Raw genomic sequence first — 17,883 nt, 5'->3', positions numbered from 1 at the left:
TCTGCCGCATCTACCAGTACTTCTGCTCTTCTCTCTTTGAGGTCTTCCTTGATCGCATCTCTGCACTGCTTTGCGAGCTCGGACGTTAGCTTGCGGTTGCCTGAGGCATGCGCCAAACCACGCTGGCGAATTAGCTCAAGAGTTTTCGAAGATAGGCGACTTTTTGTGGCTATCTCTCTCTTGGCGTTCCTCGCACATTCATGGAGGTGCTGAACCAGTCGATCGTATTCCTCGTCAATGTTGTCAACAATGGCATCTTCCCATGTTGCCGCAATAGTACCAAAGAGTTCCCAGTTGGTGGTCGTTCTGGGAGTTCTCTTTTTGAACTTTGCAGCCCTTTCTCCCCGCTCTGTAACTACAACTGGTCTCATTCACCTGACACCCCAAGCAAAATTAAAAAATACTTAATAACAAGCCATTAATCATATGGTGCTCAAATAATAAAAATCAGTCTTAGGCTTTCAGTGCATTAATTTATATCAACATTAATTTATAGCAACGCTATTATTTACTCGCTTGATAGAAATAATTCTTTGGAGGTAGAGTATTTTGTAAATGATAATTTAACTGGAGGGCAGAATTTTAAAAAAAATCAATAAAAAGTTAATTGAGGACTGGGGAGATAGTATAGGGGTTAGGGCACATGCTTTGCATATGATTAACCTGGGTTTGGTACCCACACCACAAGGTCCTCCTGCATCACCCTCCTCTCCTGCCACCCTGCAAGCTTTCCAGAGTAGCTCTGGAGGACCCCAGCATGCTAGGATACTTGACTAATTTTCAGTACCACAGGGCCTGAGCAACATCATGTTCTTGGGTCCTTCCTTTGAATTACTGGTTCTATTAAGAAATATTAAATGTACCATATTAAACTTAATATTTAATAAATATTAGTTAATATTTAAGCCCTTGTAATAACACATACAAATACCAAGGCAATGCATTTATTGGAAATTCTATATTTGTCTGTAACCATACTTACTGGAAGAAAATATGAAGAAGAATAAAAGGGAATATAGGAAAGGAGGAAAGGGGAAGGATGGAAGAAGGAAAGAGGAACAGAGGAAGGGAGGAGAGGTAGAAAGAGAAAGGAAGAAAAAAAACACCTCTTGCTATGTGAAAGAAATAGACCCATAATTATACTCAAGTGGTAAATAACTAGAAAACTGAACAAAAATATCTGGTGTGAAAATGATGAAACCTTGGTACACTGTTGGTGGGAATATAAATTGATTTAGCCTTTATGAAAAGTGGAACAGTGGAAAATTGACCAAAAAAGGTCCTTGTTCTATTAATTTCCTAATGCCAGTCACTTTTGTGAGGCCAGCATTTCAGTGCAAGGTGCTAAGAACTGACCCCACAAGTACTGGGAGCCCACATGCTGCAGTGCTCAGGGGCCTCTCGGGCCGCCCCCCAGCAATGCAGGTACCATGCAATTTCAGAAATTGAATCCAGGTTGCTGCATGCTGGGCTTGTGCCCTCAGCACTATACTATCTCCTGGGCCCCTAAGATCAAATTTTTCAAGGTAACATTAGATGGTTTGAGATCTAAAAGGGAAAGAAAAATAAGATGTTAAAAGGAACAAAGGGAAGAACATCTTCTTTGTATTAGGATAGAAAATAAGGTCAGAATCTTTAGTTATCAGTATGAGTATATTTGCAAAATAGAATTCCTGAACCCCAAACTCTAAAGATCAATGAAGTTCCACTACCCTGAAAGATCCAGCTGATCCTTCTTCAACACAGAGTGAAGCTGTATCTCCATCTTTCTCTCTTCCATTTACCTCTTTCAACAGAAATGCCAATAAAGATTTAAAAAATACTTTGATATATTAAAATGAAAGGATTAAGGTAACAAACTTACAGTTCTTCCCATTCCTTTTCTCTCTGTTGAATCTTCTGTTGGGCCTTTTCAGCTTTTAGCATAAGTCTTCTTGTTCTCTCAATTTGATTGTTCACCATGATTTCACTTAAAGTTCTAGGCCGTAATTTTTTCCCCTCTGGTATAACTGAGTCAGCTCTAGGAGTCTCAGGCATATCTGTAGGAAAGAGTTGACATTTTCTCCCAATGTTTTTGAAACATCAAAATAAAATTCTCAAATATTATTTTTAACAATGCCATATTTTAAAAAAATCCCTCCAAAATGAATCTATTAACGAAAGCATTTATTTTTAAAAAATCATAAAATTAAACTCAATAAGTATTTTAGTAGACAAAGTAAAGTCACGGATTTTTTTCTTTAAGAACCTTGTTAGAAAGTGTCAGGATAAGACATGTATTAAGTTATTAGAGAATATAATAAATAATGATGGGAAGGCAGGGAAGAATATGTGTAGGGGAGGAAGGCAAGTATTTATAGTCAGGGAAAGTTAAGTGAATCTTGTTTGATACATGTAATTTGAGGTAACATACCTCAATTACAGTGGTCTGTGTCCAGTACAAACACCAATTGGAGACATACTATCAAACCTATAGTTAAAAATTGTTTTATCAATAAATAACTGAACAGACTTTCCGCAGTCGCTGCCATGTAAACCTCCCTGCTTCACATCTCATCTCAGAAGAGATACCAAAGCAAGGCTCTGAACTTCACAGGTACACTAGTCTCCAGGTTGAGAACTCTTGGGTGCCCTCAAGGAGGGGTGCAGCTTAGTCCTTGCCCCGATGACTCCCTGCAAGCTGCACCTACGCCCTACAACCACCACCATACAAATGACCCAGAATCACTGCATCATGGCTCATTTCTTAAGAGTTTCAGCCAAAGAAACTCCCAGATACATGGTTTTGAGGCCTGAAACCTCTGGGTCTTCTCAGAGTGGTGGTCTCCGCCCACCAACCATACAAGCAGAAATGGCAGAAATAAAGATTATGGTAGGTGGCACTGTAGCACTGTCCTCCCGTTGTTCGTTGATTTGCTCAAGCGGGCACCAGTATTGTCTCCCATTGTGAGATTTGTTGTTACTGTTTTTGGCATATCAAATACACCACGAAGAGCTTGCCAGGCTCTGCTGTGCGGGCAGGATACTCTCTGTAGCTTGCCAAGTTCTCTGAGAGGGATGGAGGAATCAAAACTGGGTCAGCTGCATGCAAGGCAAATGCCCTACCCGTTGGGCTGGAACGATTATGGTAGGTTATATTAAAAAAAAATCTCAAACTCAATTGAAGGGCTGAGTAGCTGAATAGCAGTAGCTGAGAAAAAAAAATCAAGAAGCTCCAAGATGAGATTGAGGAAACCTCTAGAAAGCAAAGGAAGACAGAAAAAGAAAGTCTGGAAATGGACATCACACTAGAGAACAGTGTGATGAGTTCAAGAGGAACAATATAACATTTGTTGGAGTCCCTGAAAAACAGGCAGGTGAATTAGATGAAGAATAGTTAAAGAAATCATAGATAAGAATTTCCCAGAGTTGAGGAGTGCAAGTATCCAGATCGAAGAGGCCCAAAGCATCCCAGCAAAATAGAAATAGAAAAATGGAATCACATTGTGCTCAGAATGACAAAAACCAAAGAGAAATAGAATATTGAAGGCAACAAGATCATAAGAGAAGGGCTCACATAAAGAAAAGCCTGAACGATTCACAGCAGATCTATTAAAGGAATAATAGAGTTTCACGGACAAGCAGCAGCTTAGGGAATTCATTTCCTTGAAACCAGTTTTGCAAGAAATGTTGAAGGAGCTTCTTCTAAAGGACAGGACAAACTTCTAAAGCCACACACTCACTCGTGGCTTCCCTCTCTTAGATTAACAAAGTATGTCTACTCCTAGCTATTTAAGGAATTTTATACACTTTTAATAATAAACTAATATTACATTTATACTGAATTTTCTATGTCTGATAAAATTGCTTTTATATCCATGGAGATTTTTGTTACAATCTTGTATTTATTGATGCAGATGCTTAAGCATTATCTATAATATATTTCATCATATAAAATCACTTCTATACTTAAAACACACTTTTACACTCATAGATCTACTCATATTTTCCATTTAGACTTTACTTATTTCTCTTCCCCCTTGATAAATTTTACATTTGTGGGACTGACCTACTTAATGTAAATTTTAAAATGTATTAGTATAGGATAATTGATAATATTTTAAAAATTTGCCTCTATGATGTTATTTTTTGAAAATATTGGCTTCACCAACTTATCACTGATTTACAATTTTGTGAAATTTCTTTTCATCTTTATGCATGTATCGCTATGTAATAAAAAAAAAACAAGAGAAGGAAAAAGAGATCTCTCCCATATATGAGTTTCTTTTTTTTTTTATGTAGGAGTATTGCTATTTATTCAGTCACTGATTAGCTGATTGAATTGGGCATGAACTCCCCCTTACTTTTTTTTCTCATTTTTTATAATTTTATTTATTGAATCACCGTGAGAGCAGTTACAAAGCTTTTGGGTTTAAGTCTCAGTCATACAATGAAACACCCGTACCTTCACCAGTGCCCATTCTCCACCCCCAAAAGGCCCAGTATACCCCTATCCCACACCCTTCCCCTACCTGTGGGGCAGATGATTTCCACATTACTTTCTCTCTACTTTGATCACATTCAATATTTTGACACCAGACCCACCATTATTATTTGGGATTTTACCCCAACACTCAGATCTGCAGAAAAGGCAACAGCACACAGTGTATTTTCTATTACTGGTTAAGAATAACATATGATGTCGTGTGGCTGTAGTAGTGGCCACACAATTTTGAAATTCCAAAATTTTAACACTTAAATCTGGAGGGATTTCTGCCAAAACATGCTGGGTTCTAAAATTTGTTCCTGAGTCTCTGGGATCATGGCCGTTAAGCAGCTTGATCAGAAGCCAGAAAGGTCGTTCATGGGTGGCGACTCGGGGTCTCGTTGGGATGGGGAGGAAAGGGCCGGTTCCACCCCCGTCCTGTGAGGCCCCACATGTCTCGTCACTGAGGGCCCAAACCTGACTATCCAGTGGCCTCTGGAGGATGGCGGCCATCAAGCCACCGAGGGGGAGCAGGCGGAGGGACAGCACCCTTTCCCCCTGGGGTGGCCCAGCAACAGTAACCTACTGCAGGGTCCAGACACATTTCTGCCAAAAGCCACTGGGTTCCGAGATTTGCTTCTGAGTCTCTGGGATCACGGCCATTAATCAGCTTGATCAGGAGCCGGAGAGGCCATTTGTGGGTGACGACTTGGGGTCTCATTGGGGTGGGGAGGAAAGGGCCAGCTCCACCCCCATCCCGTGAGGCCCAACTTGTCTTGTCACTGAGGGCCCAAACCTGATTTTCCAGTGGCCTCTGGAGGATGGCGGCCACTGGGCCGCCAGGGAGAACAGGCCAAGGCACGGAACCTATTCCCACCTGAGCTGGCCCAGCGCCGGTAACCTACTGCAGGGACTGGATGCCAAAAGCCGCTGGGTTTCAAGATTTGTTTCTGAGTCTCTGGGATCATGGCCATTAAGCAGTTTGATCAGGAACCAGAGAGGCTGTTCATGGGCGACAACTCAGGGTCTTGTTGGGGTGGGGACGAAAGGGCCGGCTCCACCCCCATCCTGTGAGGCCCTGTGTTTCTCATCACTGTGGGCCCAAACTTCACTGTCCAGTGGCCTCTGGTGGATGGTGGCCACCAAGCTGCTAAGGGGGGGGCAGGTGGAGGGAAAACACCCTTTCCCCCCTGGGGTGGCTCGACAACTGTTACCTACTACAGGGTCCAGACGCATCTCTGCCAAAAGCTGCTGGATTTTGAGATTTGTTTCTGAGTCTCTGGGATCATGGCCATTAAGCAGCTTGATCAGGAGCCAGAGAGGCCATTCGTGGGCGATGACTTGGGGTCTCATTGGGGTGGGGAGGAAAGGACCGGCTCCACCCCTATCCTGTGAGGCCCCGCGTGTCTCGTCACTGCAGCCCAAAACCTGACTGTCCAATGGCCTCTGGCGGATGGCGGCCACCAGGCCACCAGAGGGAACAGGCCAAGGCACGAAACCTATTTCCACCTGGGCTGGCCCTGTGCTGGTAACCTACTGCAGGGACCGAACGCATTTCTGCCAAAAGTCATTGGGTTTCGAGATTTATTTCTGAGTCTCTGGGATCATGGCCATTAAGCAGTTGGATCAGGAACCAGAGAGGCCATGCCTCCAATTATATAGCTGAGCCCGAGGTGGTTTGTGGATGTGTCTCCCACATACCTACCTTTTGGGTGTTTGCTTTCGTGGTAAACTTTGCCTAAGTTTTTCTGGTCTGACCAAAGGCACAGGAGCAATTTGGGGGTATCTGGAAGTCTCAAGACACCATCAGGCTGCTGATGCACTCACCTCACAGGTACAGATTGACCTGCTGGCAGCACCATAGCCCCGTATATATGAGTTTCAAAAAAAAAAAGAAGGAAACATAGTAAGGGAGGGGGCTGGAGCTATAGCACAGCAGGTAGGGCATTTGCTTTGTATACAGCCAACCTGGGTTCAATTCCCAGCATCCCATATCGTTCCCTGAGCACCACCATTCCTGAGTGCAGAGCCAGGAGTGACCCCTGTGTATTGCTGGGTGTGATGTGACCCAAAAAGCAAAATTAAAAAATAAAAGAGAGAGAGAAAAATAGTAAGGGAAAAACAAATGGTTAAAGCTATCAGAATTGAAGATTTTATCTACAGAACTGAGCTACATGGAGGGGGGAGGGGCAGGGGAGGGGTCCTTGGGACACTGGTGGAAGGAAGCGGACTCCCTGGTGATGTGTGTGGTGTTGTAATAATGCATGCATTAAAAATATGATTAACAGTAATGTAAATCTTTGTACCTCAGGAGTGATCCCTGAGTGGGAGGGGAGGGAAGGAAGGAGGAGGGAAGGGAAATGACAAAGAAAGAAAAGAGAGAGTGGAACAAAGGAAAAGAAAATAGTAGCAACAGATACCTACTCTCAGTCACAGGAACAGGATGAGTACATTAGAAAGGAAAGTTGGCGAGAAGCATTTGCAGATAAAACAAGAGCTTTCATTCTCAGCCATAATATATGCCCCATCTCTCCTGCTTGTGTAAATAAAGGTAGAGAAGAAATTCTGTCTCTGTCTCTCTGTCTCTGTCTCTGTCTCTCTCTGTCTCTCTCTTTCTCTCTCTTTCTCTGTCTCTGTCTCTCTCTCTCTCTCTCTCTCTCTCTCTCACACACACACACACACACACACACACAAATGGCTCAAAGTTGCTACCCCACCAACCCACCAAAGAAAATTCCGTTTTGAAATCTTAATATGAAAACATCTTTTTTGTCACTTCAGGCTACCTGATTCTCTTCTACTGTCCTTTCTTCCAATTCCATCTTTATCAAACCTTTCAAATTTACTGGCTCTTCTCTCTGATAGACTTGCCCGCTTGGCTTTGGAATACTTGGAAGGCTTTACAAGTCTATAGGACATTATCTTGTGATTACTTTGTATGGCACAAACCACAATGACATCACTTTCCAGCGAATCACGAAATCTAAAAAAGCAAAACAAGAATTTATGATAGTGACTATTTTAATCACTTCATTGCACCACTGAAAACAACTTTCATGAGAATTTACTCAGAAGAATACAATGCATGTTTGTAAATGATACCATTATATTACAATAGCACTGTAGCACTGTAGTACTGTCCTCCCATTGTTCATCAATTTGCTCAAGCGGGCACCAGTAATGTCTCCATTGTGAGACTTGTTGTTACTGTTTTTGGCATATTGAATACGCCATGAGGAGCTTGCCAGTCTCTGCCGTGCAGGTGGGATACTCTCGGTAGCTTGCCAGGCTCTCCGAGAGGGATGGAAGAATCGAACCCAGGTCGACCACATGCAAGGCAAACACCCTACCCGCTGTGCTATCACTCCAGCCCCAGGAGTTCTAAAATTTAACCATATTTATACCACAAGCATATGATTGAAAACAGGTTAGGAGCGTGGGCCAGAGAGAGAGTGTACAGCAGGTAGGGCACTTGCCTCCCATGCGGCCAGCCCAGCTTCCATCCCTGGCACCGCATTTGGTCCCCGGAGCTCACCAGGATCATTTCTGAGTACAGAGTCAGGAGTAAGCCCTGAGGATTACTGGGTGTGGCCCCAAAACAAAAAAGAAGAAAAATGAGAAAACAGATTAAGAGTTAAAGGGCGGGCAGGACTTTCTAATCAGAGAACTTAACAAATCATTAATCAGTATAATAGCACAGCTTGAAAAACAAAATTAAGATTTGTAGGCATATTGCAATTTTATGGTAGTTACCTCAAACCAAATGAAGGAAATGTAATCTACTTGCCTAGTATATTAATATTATATAGATGGCAGGAAAAATGTGTGACATTGCCACATTGATCTCTATTTTAAAAAAAACATTAAGCTCAGGAATTTATACTATTCTATTTTTTTTTTTTTTTGCTTTTTGGGTCACACCTGGTGATGCACAAGGGTTACTCCTGGCTCATGCATTCCGGAATTATTCCTTGCAGTGCTCAGGGAACCATATGGGATGCTGGGAATAAAATTTGGGTCGGCCACGTGCAAGGCAAACACCCCACCTACTCTGCTATCACTCCAGCCCCAGGATTTATACTATTCTTAAATTCACCTTTTTCTCTCTTTAAAATTATTAAATTAATGCTTGTTAGTTGTTTTTAAATTTGGGGGTACTGGTTCATATGTATTTCTCCCATCTGTTAATTTTAAAATCTAACTTATTTATGGATATAGTAATTATTGCTAGCTTGTGTTTCTGTTTTTCCAACTCGAATATTTACCTGTATTTCTTCTCCCTTTAGTATGGCCCAATATTTCTAATATTTCTATTTAACTTTTCATTTTCTTTCATAGCATATTATCTTTCTCACTTCTGTGAAATTTATACCCTTTATTTTTTCCCAAGGGAGTTTAACTCTTGATATTATAGTCTGCTAAGTCCCACATAACACAACGACAATGCTCAGTAAACTGAAAATAGAAGCAACATAGTTCAGCATACTAAAGCCATATATTACACTTCCAAAATTGAAACGGAAAATTTTTCACAAAAGAGCTGGAAGAAGAGAAGGAGGCTCACACTAACCATTACTTTTCAATGTAATATTATAATTAATATCCAGAGCAATTAGATAAAAAAATAAGCAAAAGTAATCCAGATTGGAAAAAGAAGGTTGCTGCTTTTTACAAATGACATAATATGCATAGAATATTCTAAAAACTCCAATAAGATTTATAAGAAATAATGCCTTCATTAAAATCTTACCTAAAATAATCTACAGATTCAATGGTACCCCTATCAAAATATCAGTGGTATTTTTTAAGCAAATAGAACAAATAATTCTGAAATTTATGTTTGGGGATAGCCAAAGAAATTCTGAAAGAAAAGAACAATGGAGGCAGCACACTTCCTGATTTCAAGCTACAGTGCAAAGAACTGCAATTAAAACAGTATGGTATTAGAACAAGAAAAGACACAAAAACCAATGGATACAATAAAAAGTACAGAAATAAATCCACACATATTTAAAGATCCAACTATAACTCCCCAAAAAGTCAAATCCATTGAATGGTGAAATGAAAGCATCTTCAACAAACAGTACTGAGAAACTTTGACGTATAGCTGCATGCCAAAAATACCAAACCACAACACTACCTAAGTAAACATACAAAATTATCTTGAAATCCAATAAAGACATGAAGGGAAACAAAAACAAGAATAAGCAAAATGGACTACATTAAATTAAAATTAAATCAAATTTAAAGCTGTAACACTGTAGCACTGTCATCCTATTGTTCATTGATTTGCTCAAGTGGGCAACAGTAACATCTCCATTGTGAGACGTTGTTGCTGTTTTTGGCATATTGGATATGCCATGGAGAACTTGCCAGGCTCTGCCATGGGGGTGGGATACACTCAGTAGCTTGCTGGGCTCTCTGAGGAGGATGAAGGAATTAAAGGCAAATGCCCTACCTGCTGTGCTATCGCTTAATGATTAATGGCCTCAATGTCTAGTGCCGTACTGCCCTGAACACGCCCAATCAGAAGCTAAGTAGGGTCGGGCCTGGTTAGTACTTGGATGGGAGACTACCTGGCAACACCGGATGCTGTAGGCCTTTATGTAAGAAACAAGAACTTAAAATTATAGTTAGGATTTTGCTCTGCTTGAATACTCAATACAAATAATGCCTTTATTATCCAATCATGAGCTGTGCAGGGCTGGAGCGATAGCACAGCAGGTACTTTGCCTTGCATGTGGCCGACGCGGGTTCGATTCCTCCATCCCTCTCAGTGAACCTGGCAAGCTACTGAGAGTATTTTGCCCACACGGCAAAGCCTGGCAAGCTACCCATGACATATTTGATACGCCAAACACAGTAACAACAAGTCTCACAATGGAGACGTTGCGGGGCCTGCTCGAGCAAATCGATGAACAACGGGAGGACAGTTCAGTGCAGAACTGTGCAGAACATGACAAGGAAGAAGTGCTGGGTTTTTTTGTGGAAAGAATGAGATGGGCAGGAGAAGGTGCCATGGAACAGGCAGGCACAGGCGGCACATCCCAGGCGGAAGCACAGGGAGAATGAGTTGCTTTGTCTGTGTGATTCTTGTGCCTGGAATTCCATGAACTCACCGCCCATTGCTTTTCCTCCTGTGAGAAACTTAGGCAGTTCCGTTTCCTTTAGCTCTCAATTCCTGGGTAACGCCCAAATGTATAAAGCCGTGTATTCAAAACTACAAAAGAAATTACCAGTAGAGAAACTACCGAAAAAAAAGAAGGAACCAGTAACGAGGAGAAGATATTCACAAGTTATATATACCAATAGGATTTAATATCCAAGATATGCAAAGCATTATACAGTAACATAGAGGCCAGCAATCCAATAAAAAAAAAATGAGTGAAGGACCGGAGTAGACATTTCTCCAAAGAAAACATAGAGACGAACACATGAAAATGGGTTCTATATCATTTAATGTGGCAAATGACCACATTGAGAGGTGGATGATCATATCATAGTTTCAATATTGTCAACAATAAATATAGGTGGTAATATGAAGAAATTAGAAGCCTTTTGATGAGAAGGTGAAAATGATGTAGAAATTTCTCTTAAAAATCGAAAGGAGGCACTGGAACAATACTACAGCAGGTACGGTGCTTACCATACACAAGACCAACCTGGTTCAACCCCTGACATGTATGGTCCTCCATGCCAGTCAGGACCAATCTCTGAGTGCAGAACTAGGAGTAAGCCCTGAACACAGCTGTGTATGACTCCCCTAGAAAAATAAAATATAAATGCCATATGATCCATTGATACATGCCTAGGCACTTAGTTGAGGGATATAAAAATACTCATTAGAAAAGAGATCTGCACAATTGTGAACAAGATTATTTTAATATCTTCTCTTTCATTATTTGAATATAGGAAAGCCATGGACTTTTGCATCTTGATTTTGTATAGGGGCAGGCTGGGGTTGGTGTGGAGGTCTGAGGAGGGAAATGGGACATTAGTGGTGGGAGATGTACACTAGTGAAAGGTGTTGGAACACCAGTGTGCTGGGGCACTGTACGACTAAAACCTAATCACGCACAAATTTGTAACTGTGATTCAATGAAAAGGAAAGAAAACACAGAAATTTGCACTCCGATGTTCTTAGCAGCATTATTACTATAGCCAAAACAATAGTAAAAACTGCAATCTTAAGAACGCTCTACAAATGCTCTTTTAGACATAAGGCTGAAGATGAAAAACAACCTGAAGTAGTTAGCCATCAAAAGCTACATGAAATATTAAAAGAAAGTTTTCTATATAGAAATTTTAAAAGTTGATAAAAACAAGGTAATAAATAGAATTTTTTTAAAAGCTTAAAGAGCTGTAACTAGCCTTCATATACCAATAATAAAAGGGTTACAAATCAAAAGGTATGTGGTTGGCTGAATTAAAAGAAAAAACACTATTATATGCTGCCTATAAAAGACTCATGTAAAAGTCCCAGTATCCCTCCCACCACCCCAACACCATCCCTCCCCCACCACACCCCGCCTCTGTGGTGGTGGAGAATGGGCACTGGTAGAGGGATGGATACTCGCCCATTGTATGACTAAAACGCAAGCACGAAAGTTTGTAAGTCTGTAACTGTACTCCACAGTGATTCACTAATTAAAAATTGTTATAAAAGACTCATGTAAAGGTATAATTAGTCTCATACTCATAGAGACATATAAAGCTAAGTCTCTTACATTCTATGTTTCAAATGAATAATAAATCAATTAAAAATTAATAGACTCACTTGAGTTATAGAGAGACAGACTTAATGTGAAACAGAGGCCAGAAGGATTGTCCATGACTGGAAGCCTGTTTCAAGAAGGGACATGAATGATGGAAATGATTGGAAATGATCACTCTGGGTAAGAACTGCATGCTGAAAGTAGGTAAAGGAACAAACATGATAACCTCTCAGTATCTGTATTGCAAACCACAATGCTGAGAAAGAAGGGGGTAGGGACAGGGAGAGAGGGAGAGAGGGAGAGATAGAGAGAGAGAGATCGAGAGAGAGAGAGAGAAAGTGCTTGCCATAGAGATAGGTTTGGGTGGGGGTGAGGGGAGGGAAACTGGGGACATTGGTGGTGGGGAATGTACACTAGTGGAAGGAAGGGTGTTGGAACATTGCATGACTGAAACCCGACTGTGAACAGCTTTGTAATTGTGTCTCTCCAGGTGACTCACTAAAAAGAAGAAAGAGAGGGGGTATGGTGCCACTTGCATATCAACCTGTACCTGTGGGGTAGTGCATCAGCAGCCCGATGGTGCCTTCAAACTTCCAGATACCCCAAAATTGCCGCTGCACCTTTGGCCATACCCCAACAACCTAGAGCCAAGTTTACCAAAAAATTAAATGGCCAAAAGGTATGTGGGAGACACACCCACAAACCACCTCCGGCTCAACTATATTAGCTCATTTATTGGCCTTATTTCAGAGACCCACAAAATTCGAAAGAGATCAAAAGATGCAGTAAGGGTTGGTAGCGCGCAGGTAGGCAGGAACCATGACTGAGAAGGCCCGCTTGGATTGGGACTGGGCCTCCGCTCCCCACAACCCCAGATTTCCAGTAGCTAGGCAGTCACACCCACAAACTGCCCCTTGGCACCATGTAATCTCATCGATGGCCAGGACCCATGGACTATAAACTGAAACTCCCAGAAGACAGTGCTGTCGAATATCCTGACCCCGGTCCAGGCTGTCTTTACCAGGGCACCTTGGAGCGTTGCAGGTTGAGTTTCCCTCCCTGCCCCAAACAGAACCCTGGCAGCCAAAAAACATCCAGAACCAAACCACTGCCATTCCCAAGGCTACTCTTTATATGCTCGGACGAGCCTGACCCAAGACAAGATGAACCTCACCAGAGAGCAGACCCGTAGGAAAACCCAGATATGTGGGAACCCATGACTGACATCTCAAAGCCCAACTGAGATTTCCAAGCCTGTTCGGACCTCCCCTCAGGTCCTCAGCTTTCCAGAAGCTTGACACTCACACCCACAAGCTGCTCCCAGTGCCATGTAATCTCATCAACAGCCAAGACTCAGAGATTATAAACTAAAGCTCCCTGAAGAGAACAACACAGAATTTCCTTGACATTATATTCTATCCATAACAAGCAACACCAAACAAATCGTCTAGCATTGCCTTTGCGGCAGGTTTGAGTGGTGGTGAGACTGGTGTAAAAATATTAAATGTGACCAAAATAGAGAGAGAGTATGGGGGAAATTGTCACACAGGCAGGGGAGGGTTGGAATGGGGGTGTGGGGGAGGGGGGAATACTGGGGATTTTGGTGGTGGAAAATGTGCACTGGTGGAGGGATAGGTGTTTGATGATTGTATGACCAAAGCTCAAACATGAAAGCTTTGTAATTGTATCTCATGGTGAATCAAAAAAAGGGGGGGGGAATAAAATCAATCACTTAATCACTTAATCCCCGTTATTCATCGATTTACTCGAGCAGGTGCCAGTAACGTCTCCATTCATCCCGGTTGCGTGCTAGCATAGCCCAATGGTATCTGTTCATTCTAGGAACATGCAGAGCCTCAAACCGATCATTCAGGGTCTTGACGAAGAACTCTGACCATCTTGTAGGTGGGCGTCCACGTGATCTTTTGATGTCCCGTGGAATCCAATCGGTAATGGCTCTAGTCCAGCGGTTGTCTGTAAACCTCATTACGTGTCCAGCCCATCTGATTTTTGATGTCTTGGCAAATGAGACAGCGTCCCTGATTCTTGAGCGTTGACGAAGATCAGAACTCCGGATTCTATCCCTCATTTGAGTGAATTGTGATATTCCAAGCATAGCTCTTTCGATTCCTCTTTGAGAGACCCGAATAGCGTTCTCATCCTGTTTTCGTAGGGTCCAGGTCTCTGAGGCATATGTTAATGCAGGAAGAACAGTGAAATCAAAGAGATGTGCTTGTAGCTGGAGGTTCATTGTCCTCTTAGTTATTTCTTCAACGCTCTTGAAGGCATTCCAAGCCGCTCTCTTCCTCCTGCGCAACTCAGGTGCCAGGTCATTCATCATGTTGATTTCTCGACCTAGGTATATATAACTGTTGCATTCGGAGATGGTGGTTCCGTTGAGAGCGAATGGAGCGTCAGGAACAAGGCTGTTTCTCATAAACATTGTCTTCGTAAGATTCAGCTGTAGTCCGACCTTTCCACATTCACGGTCAAAGTCGTTCGGCATTTATGCCGCTTGGCTGATGTTTGGTGTTATTAGAACGATGTCATCAGCAAAGCGGAGGTGGTGTAGTTGCCGACCATCTATCTTCACTCCCATGCTTTCCCATTCCAGTCGTCGCATGATGTTCTCGAGGGTGGCACTGAAGAGTTTTGGTGAAATGGTATCACCCTGCCGAACTCCTCTCTTGATATGGATGATTATTTCTTTGTAGAATGGTGAGATCTTGGTAGTGAATCCGCAATAGAGCTCACGAAGGATCCCGATGTATTGAGTTTGTATGCCCTGATTGGCTAGGGCTTCTATGACCGCTTCTGTCTCAACAGAATCAAAGGCCTTCTTTAAATCAATGAACGTTAGACAGAGCGGCATCTTGAACTCCCGAGAAACCTCAATGAGCTTAGTAATCATGTGGATATGGTCGATGGTACTGAATCCTTTTCGGAATCCGGCTTGTTCACATGGTTGTCCTTCATCTAGTGTTCTGCTAATCCTATTCAGGATGACTCGAGTGAACAGTTTGTAGACGACAGACAATAGGCAGATTGGGCGATAGTTGCCGATGTCGTGGATGTCTCCCTTTTTGTATAGTAGTACAGTCCTGCTGGTTTTCCATTGGGATGGAACCTTGCATTCAGACAGGTAGCGTGTGAAGAGCTGAGCCAATGTATTGATGAGTACTGATGGTAAGTTCTTCAGGTGTTCAGATCTGATCTTGTCTGGGCCAGGTGCTCTTTGTTTCTTTACCGACGAGATGGCATGTTGGATTTCGGAAGGGAGAACATTGGGAACGACATATCCATCATGTGGTATGTGGTATGTGGGCAAGTGGATGTGGCTATTAAAGAGATCTGAGTAGAAGTCATGAATAATCTTCTCCATTGCCCTTCTGGAAGATGTGATAGATCCATCATGATGTCGGAGGGCAGTCATCTTGGTTTTGTAGTTGGTGAAGGACAAGCGGGCATTATGAATGCTTTTCCCAGCTTCTGCCGCATCTACCAGTACTGCTGCTCTCCTGTTTTTGAGGTTATCCTTGATGGCTTCTCTGCACTGTTTTGCCAGTTCAGATGTTCGCTTGTGGTTGTGTGAGGCATGTGCCAAGCCACGTTGGCGAATAAGTTCAAGAGTGTTCGAAGAACGGTGGTTTTTTGTGGTTATCTCTCTCTTGGCATTCCTCGCACAATCATGGAGGTGCTGAATCATTCAATCGTATTCCTCATCAATGTTGTCAATGACGGCATCTTCCCATGTTGCCGCAACAGAGCCAAAGAGCTCCCAGTTGGTGGTTGTTCTGGGAGTCCTCTTCTTAAACCTTGCATTCTTTTCTCCTCGTTCTGTGAGGTAGAATTTTGCACGAAGACGACGGTGGTCTGATCCCGTTTGGAATTTTGGGACAACAGCAACATTGGTTAGGCAAAAGCGCCGATTGAATATGATGTGGTCTATTTCATTGTGGAACCGTCCATCGGGAGATTCCCATGTCCAACGTTTAGATTCAGCCTTTTGGAACTGTGAGTTACCATGGAAGGTTTTGGTTGACATGATGAACTCAGACAGTCTGTCACCCTGTTCATTCCATTCTAGGCCATGGGTCCCGATGTGGAGTTCATCGACTGATCTTCTTGGTCCTATCTTGGCATTAAAATCACCAACAATGATCTTGTAGAAGGTGTGATCTTCTTTAATAAATAATATTTTATATTTATTTAATAATATAATATAAATTATATTTATATTATATAATATAATATAAATAACATAAATTTAATATTTATATTATTTAATAAATAATATTTGGGCTGGAGCGATAGCACAGCGGTAGGGCGTTTGCCTTGCGCGCAGCCAACATGGCCGACCCGAGTTCGATTCTTCCGCCCCTCTCGGAGAGCCCGGCAAGCTACCGAGAGTATCTCGCCCGCAAGGCAGAGCCTGGCAAGCTCCCCGTGACGTATTCGATATGCCAGACACAGTAACAACAAAGTCTCCAATGGAGACGTTACTGGGCCCGCTCGAGCAAATCGATGATCAACGGGAGGGCCTTTACTTTTACGAGCAAAATAAATAATATTTAATAAATAAATAATAAAATAATAAAATTAAATTACCAAAAAAATTAAATTACCATTCATTAAATTACCATTCAGAATAGAATTAAAAAAAAGTAATGTGGAGTTCATGCCCAATTCAATCAACTTAATCAATGGCTGAATAAATAGCAGTACTCTTACATTTAAAAAAAAAGATGAAAGAGAGAGCGAGGAAGAGAGAGACAGAGAGAGAGAAACAAAGAACAGGGAGGAAGGGAGCAGGAGAAAAATGATACTCAAAAAATTTATAAACCACAAGCAACTATTTTTACTATTATATAATATAGGCATTTAGCCAAAATAAAAGGCAAGTCAAAGATGGCTGGTATATAAAAATGAAGAGATCAGCATTTGTTGTTGTTTATTTAGTTAATAGAGCAAAACTATCCTTTCTTTTAAATTGAACCACTGTGAGATACAGTTAGAGATTCAACCATACAATGATGGAACACCCATCCCTCCAGCAGTGCAAACCTTCCACCACCAATGTCCCCATTATTCCCCTCCCCCTCCACCCCAGTCCTCAAGTCCTCACCCTGCCTCTATAGCAGGCAATTGCTCAGTTACTCTCTCTCTATTTTGGGGCATTATATTTTGCTCGAATTTTCCCACCACTATTCATATCTGCCTTCCAGGGGCCGATGCTAGATCATTTATTTTCTATTGCTCAATTTGCATATTATGAGAGGTTGCATGGCTGTTCCTGAGGCTGGGCTTCTGAAATTCTAATATTATAAATACTTGGGTTCCAGAGACATCTCTGTAGGGAGCTATTCCATTTTGGGATTCAATTGGGAGTTTCTGGGCCCAAGATGGCGTGTAGGGGCGGGTTGTGGGCGTGACTTCCTGCGTCAGGAGCAGACTGGAAGCCTGGCTGAGGCTCCATGTTCCACTGCCACCATGCAGTTTGGAGATTTAGTCCTGAAACCCCCATACCAGAGCCTTGCTTGTGTAAGCTCATGGTCACCAGGATTCCATCTGGAGAAGGCAGGAAGGCTGCACTTGCTCTATCAGGGGTGCTCCAGTGAAATCGGCTTGATCTGGGGCCCAGAGAAATCTCCAGTGCTGTGGTGCCCTCCGGGACTCATTGCTGTTGTGTGTGCCCAAAATCAG

At 42.3% G+C, this 17,883-nt stretch overlaps 1 protein-coding gene across 1 annotated transcript in view; it reads right to left on the bottom strand.

The window, feature by feature from the left end:
* Positions 1-17,883, bottom strand: part of CFAP44 (cilia and flagella associated protein 44) — a 134,116-nt gene that overhangs the window by 46,117 nt on the left and 70,116 nt on the right. Inside the window, exons 21-23 of the mRNA XM_056109135.1 lie at positions 7,252-7,448; positions 6,293-6,311; positions 1,865-2,020 (exon numbers count right to left, since the gene is read on the bottom strand). Of these exons, the coding sequence (XP_055965110.1) occupies positions 1,865-2,020; positions 6,293-6,311; positions 7,252-7,448 (372 nt within the window). The remainder of the gene's footprint in view (positions 1-1,864; positions 2,021-6,292; positions 6,312-7,251; positions 7,449-17,883) is intronic.

This window comes from Sorex fumeus, unplaced genomic scaffold (genome assembly GCF_029834395.1).
Source record: "Sorex fumeus unplaced genomic scaffold, SorFum_2.1 ptg000265l, whole genome shotgun sequence".
NCBI classification, from domain to species: Eukaryota; Metazoa; Chordata; class Mammalia; order Eulipotyphla; family Soricidae; genus Sorex; species Sorex fumeus.
The sequence above is the reverse complement of the archived record's forward strand: the minus strand, read 5'-3'. Positions and strand labels throughout refer to the sequence as shown.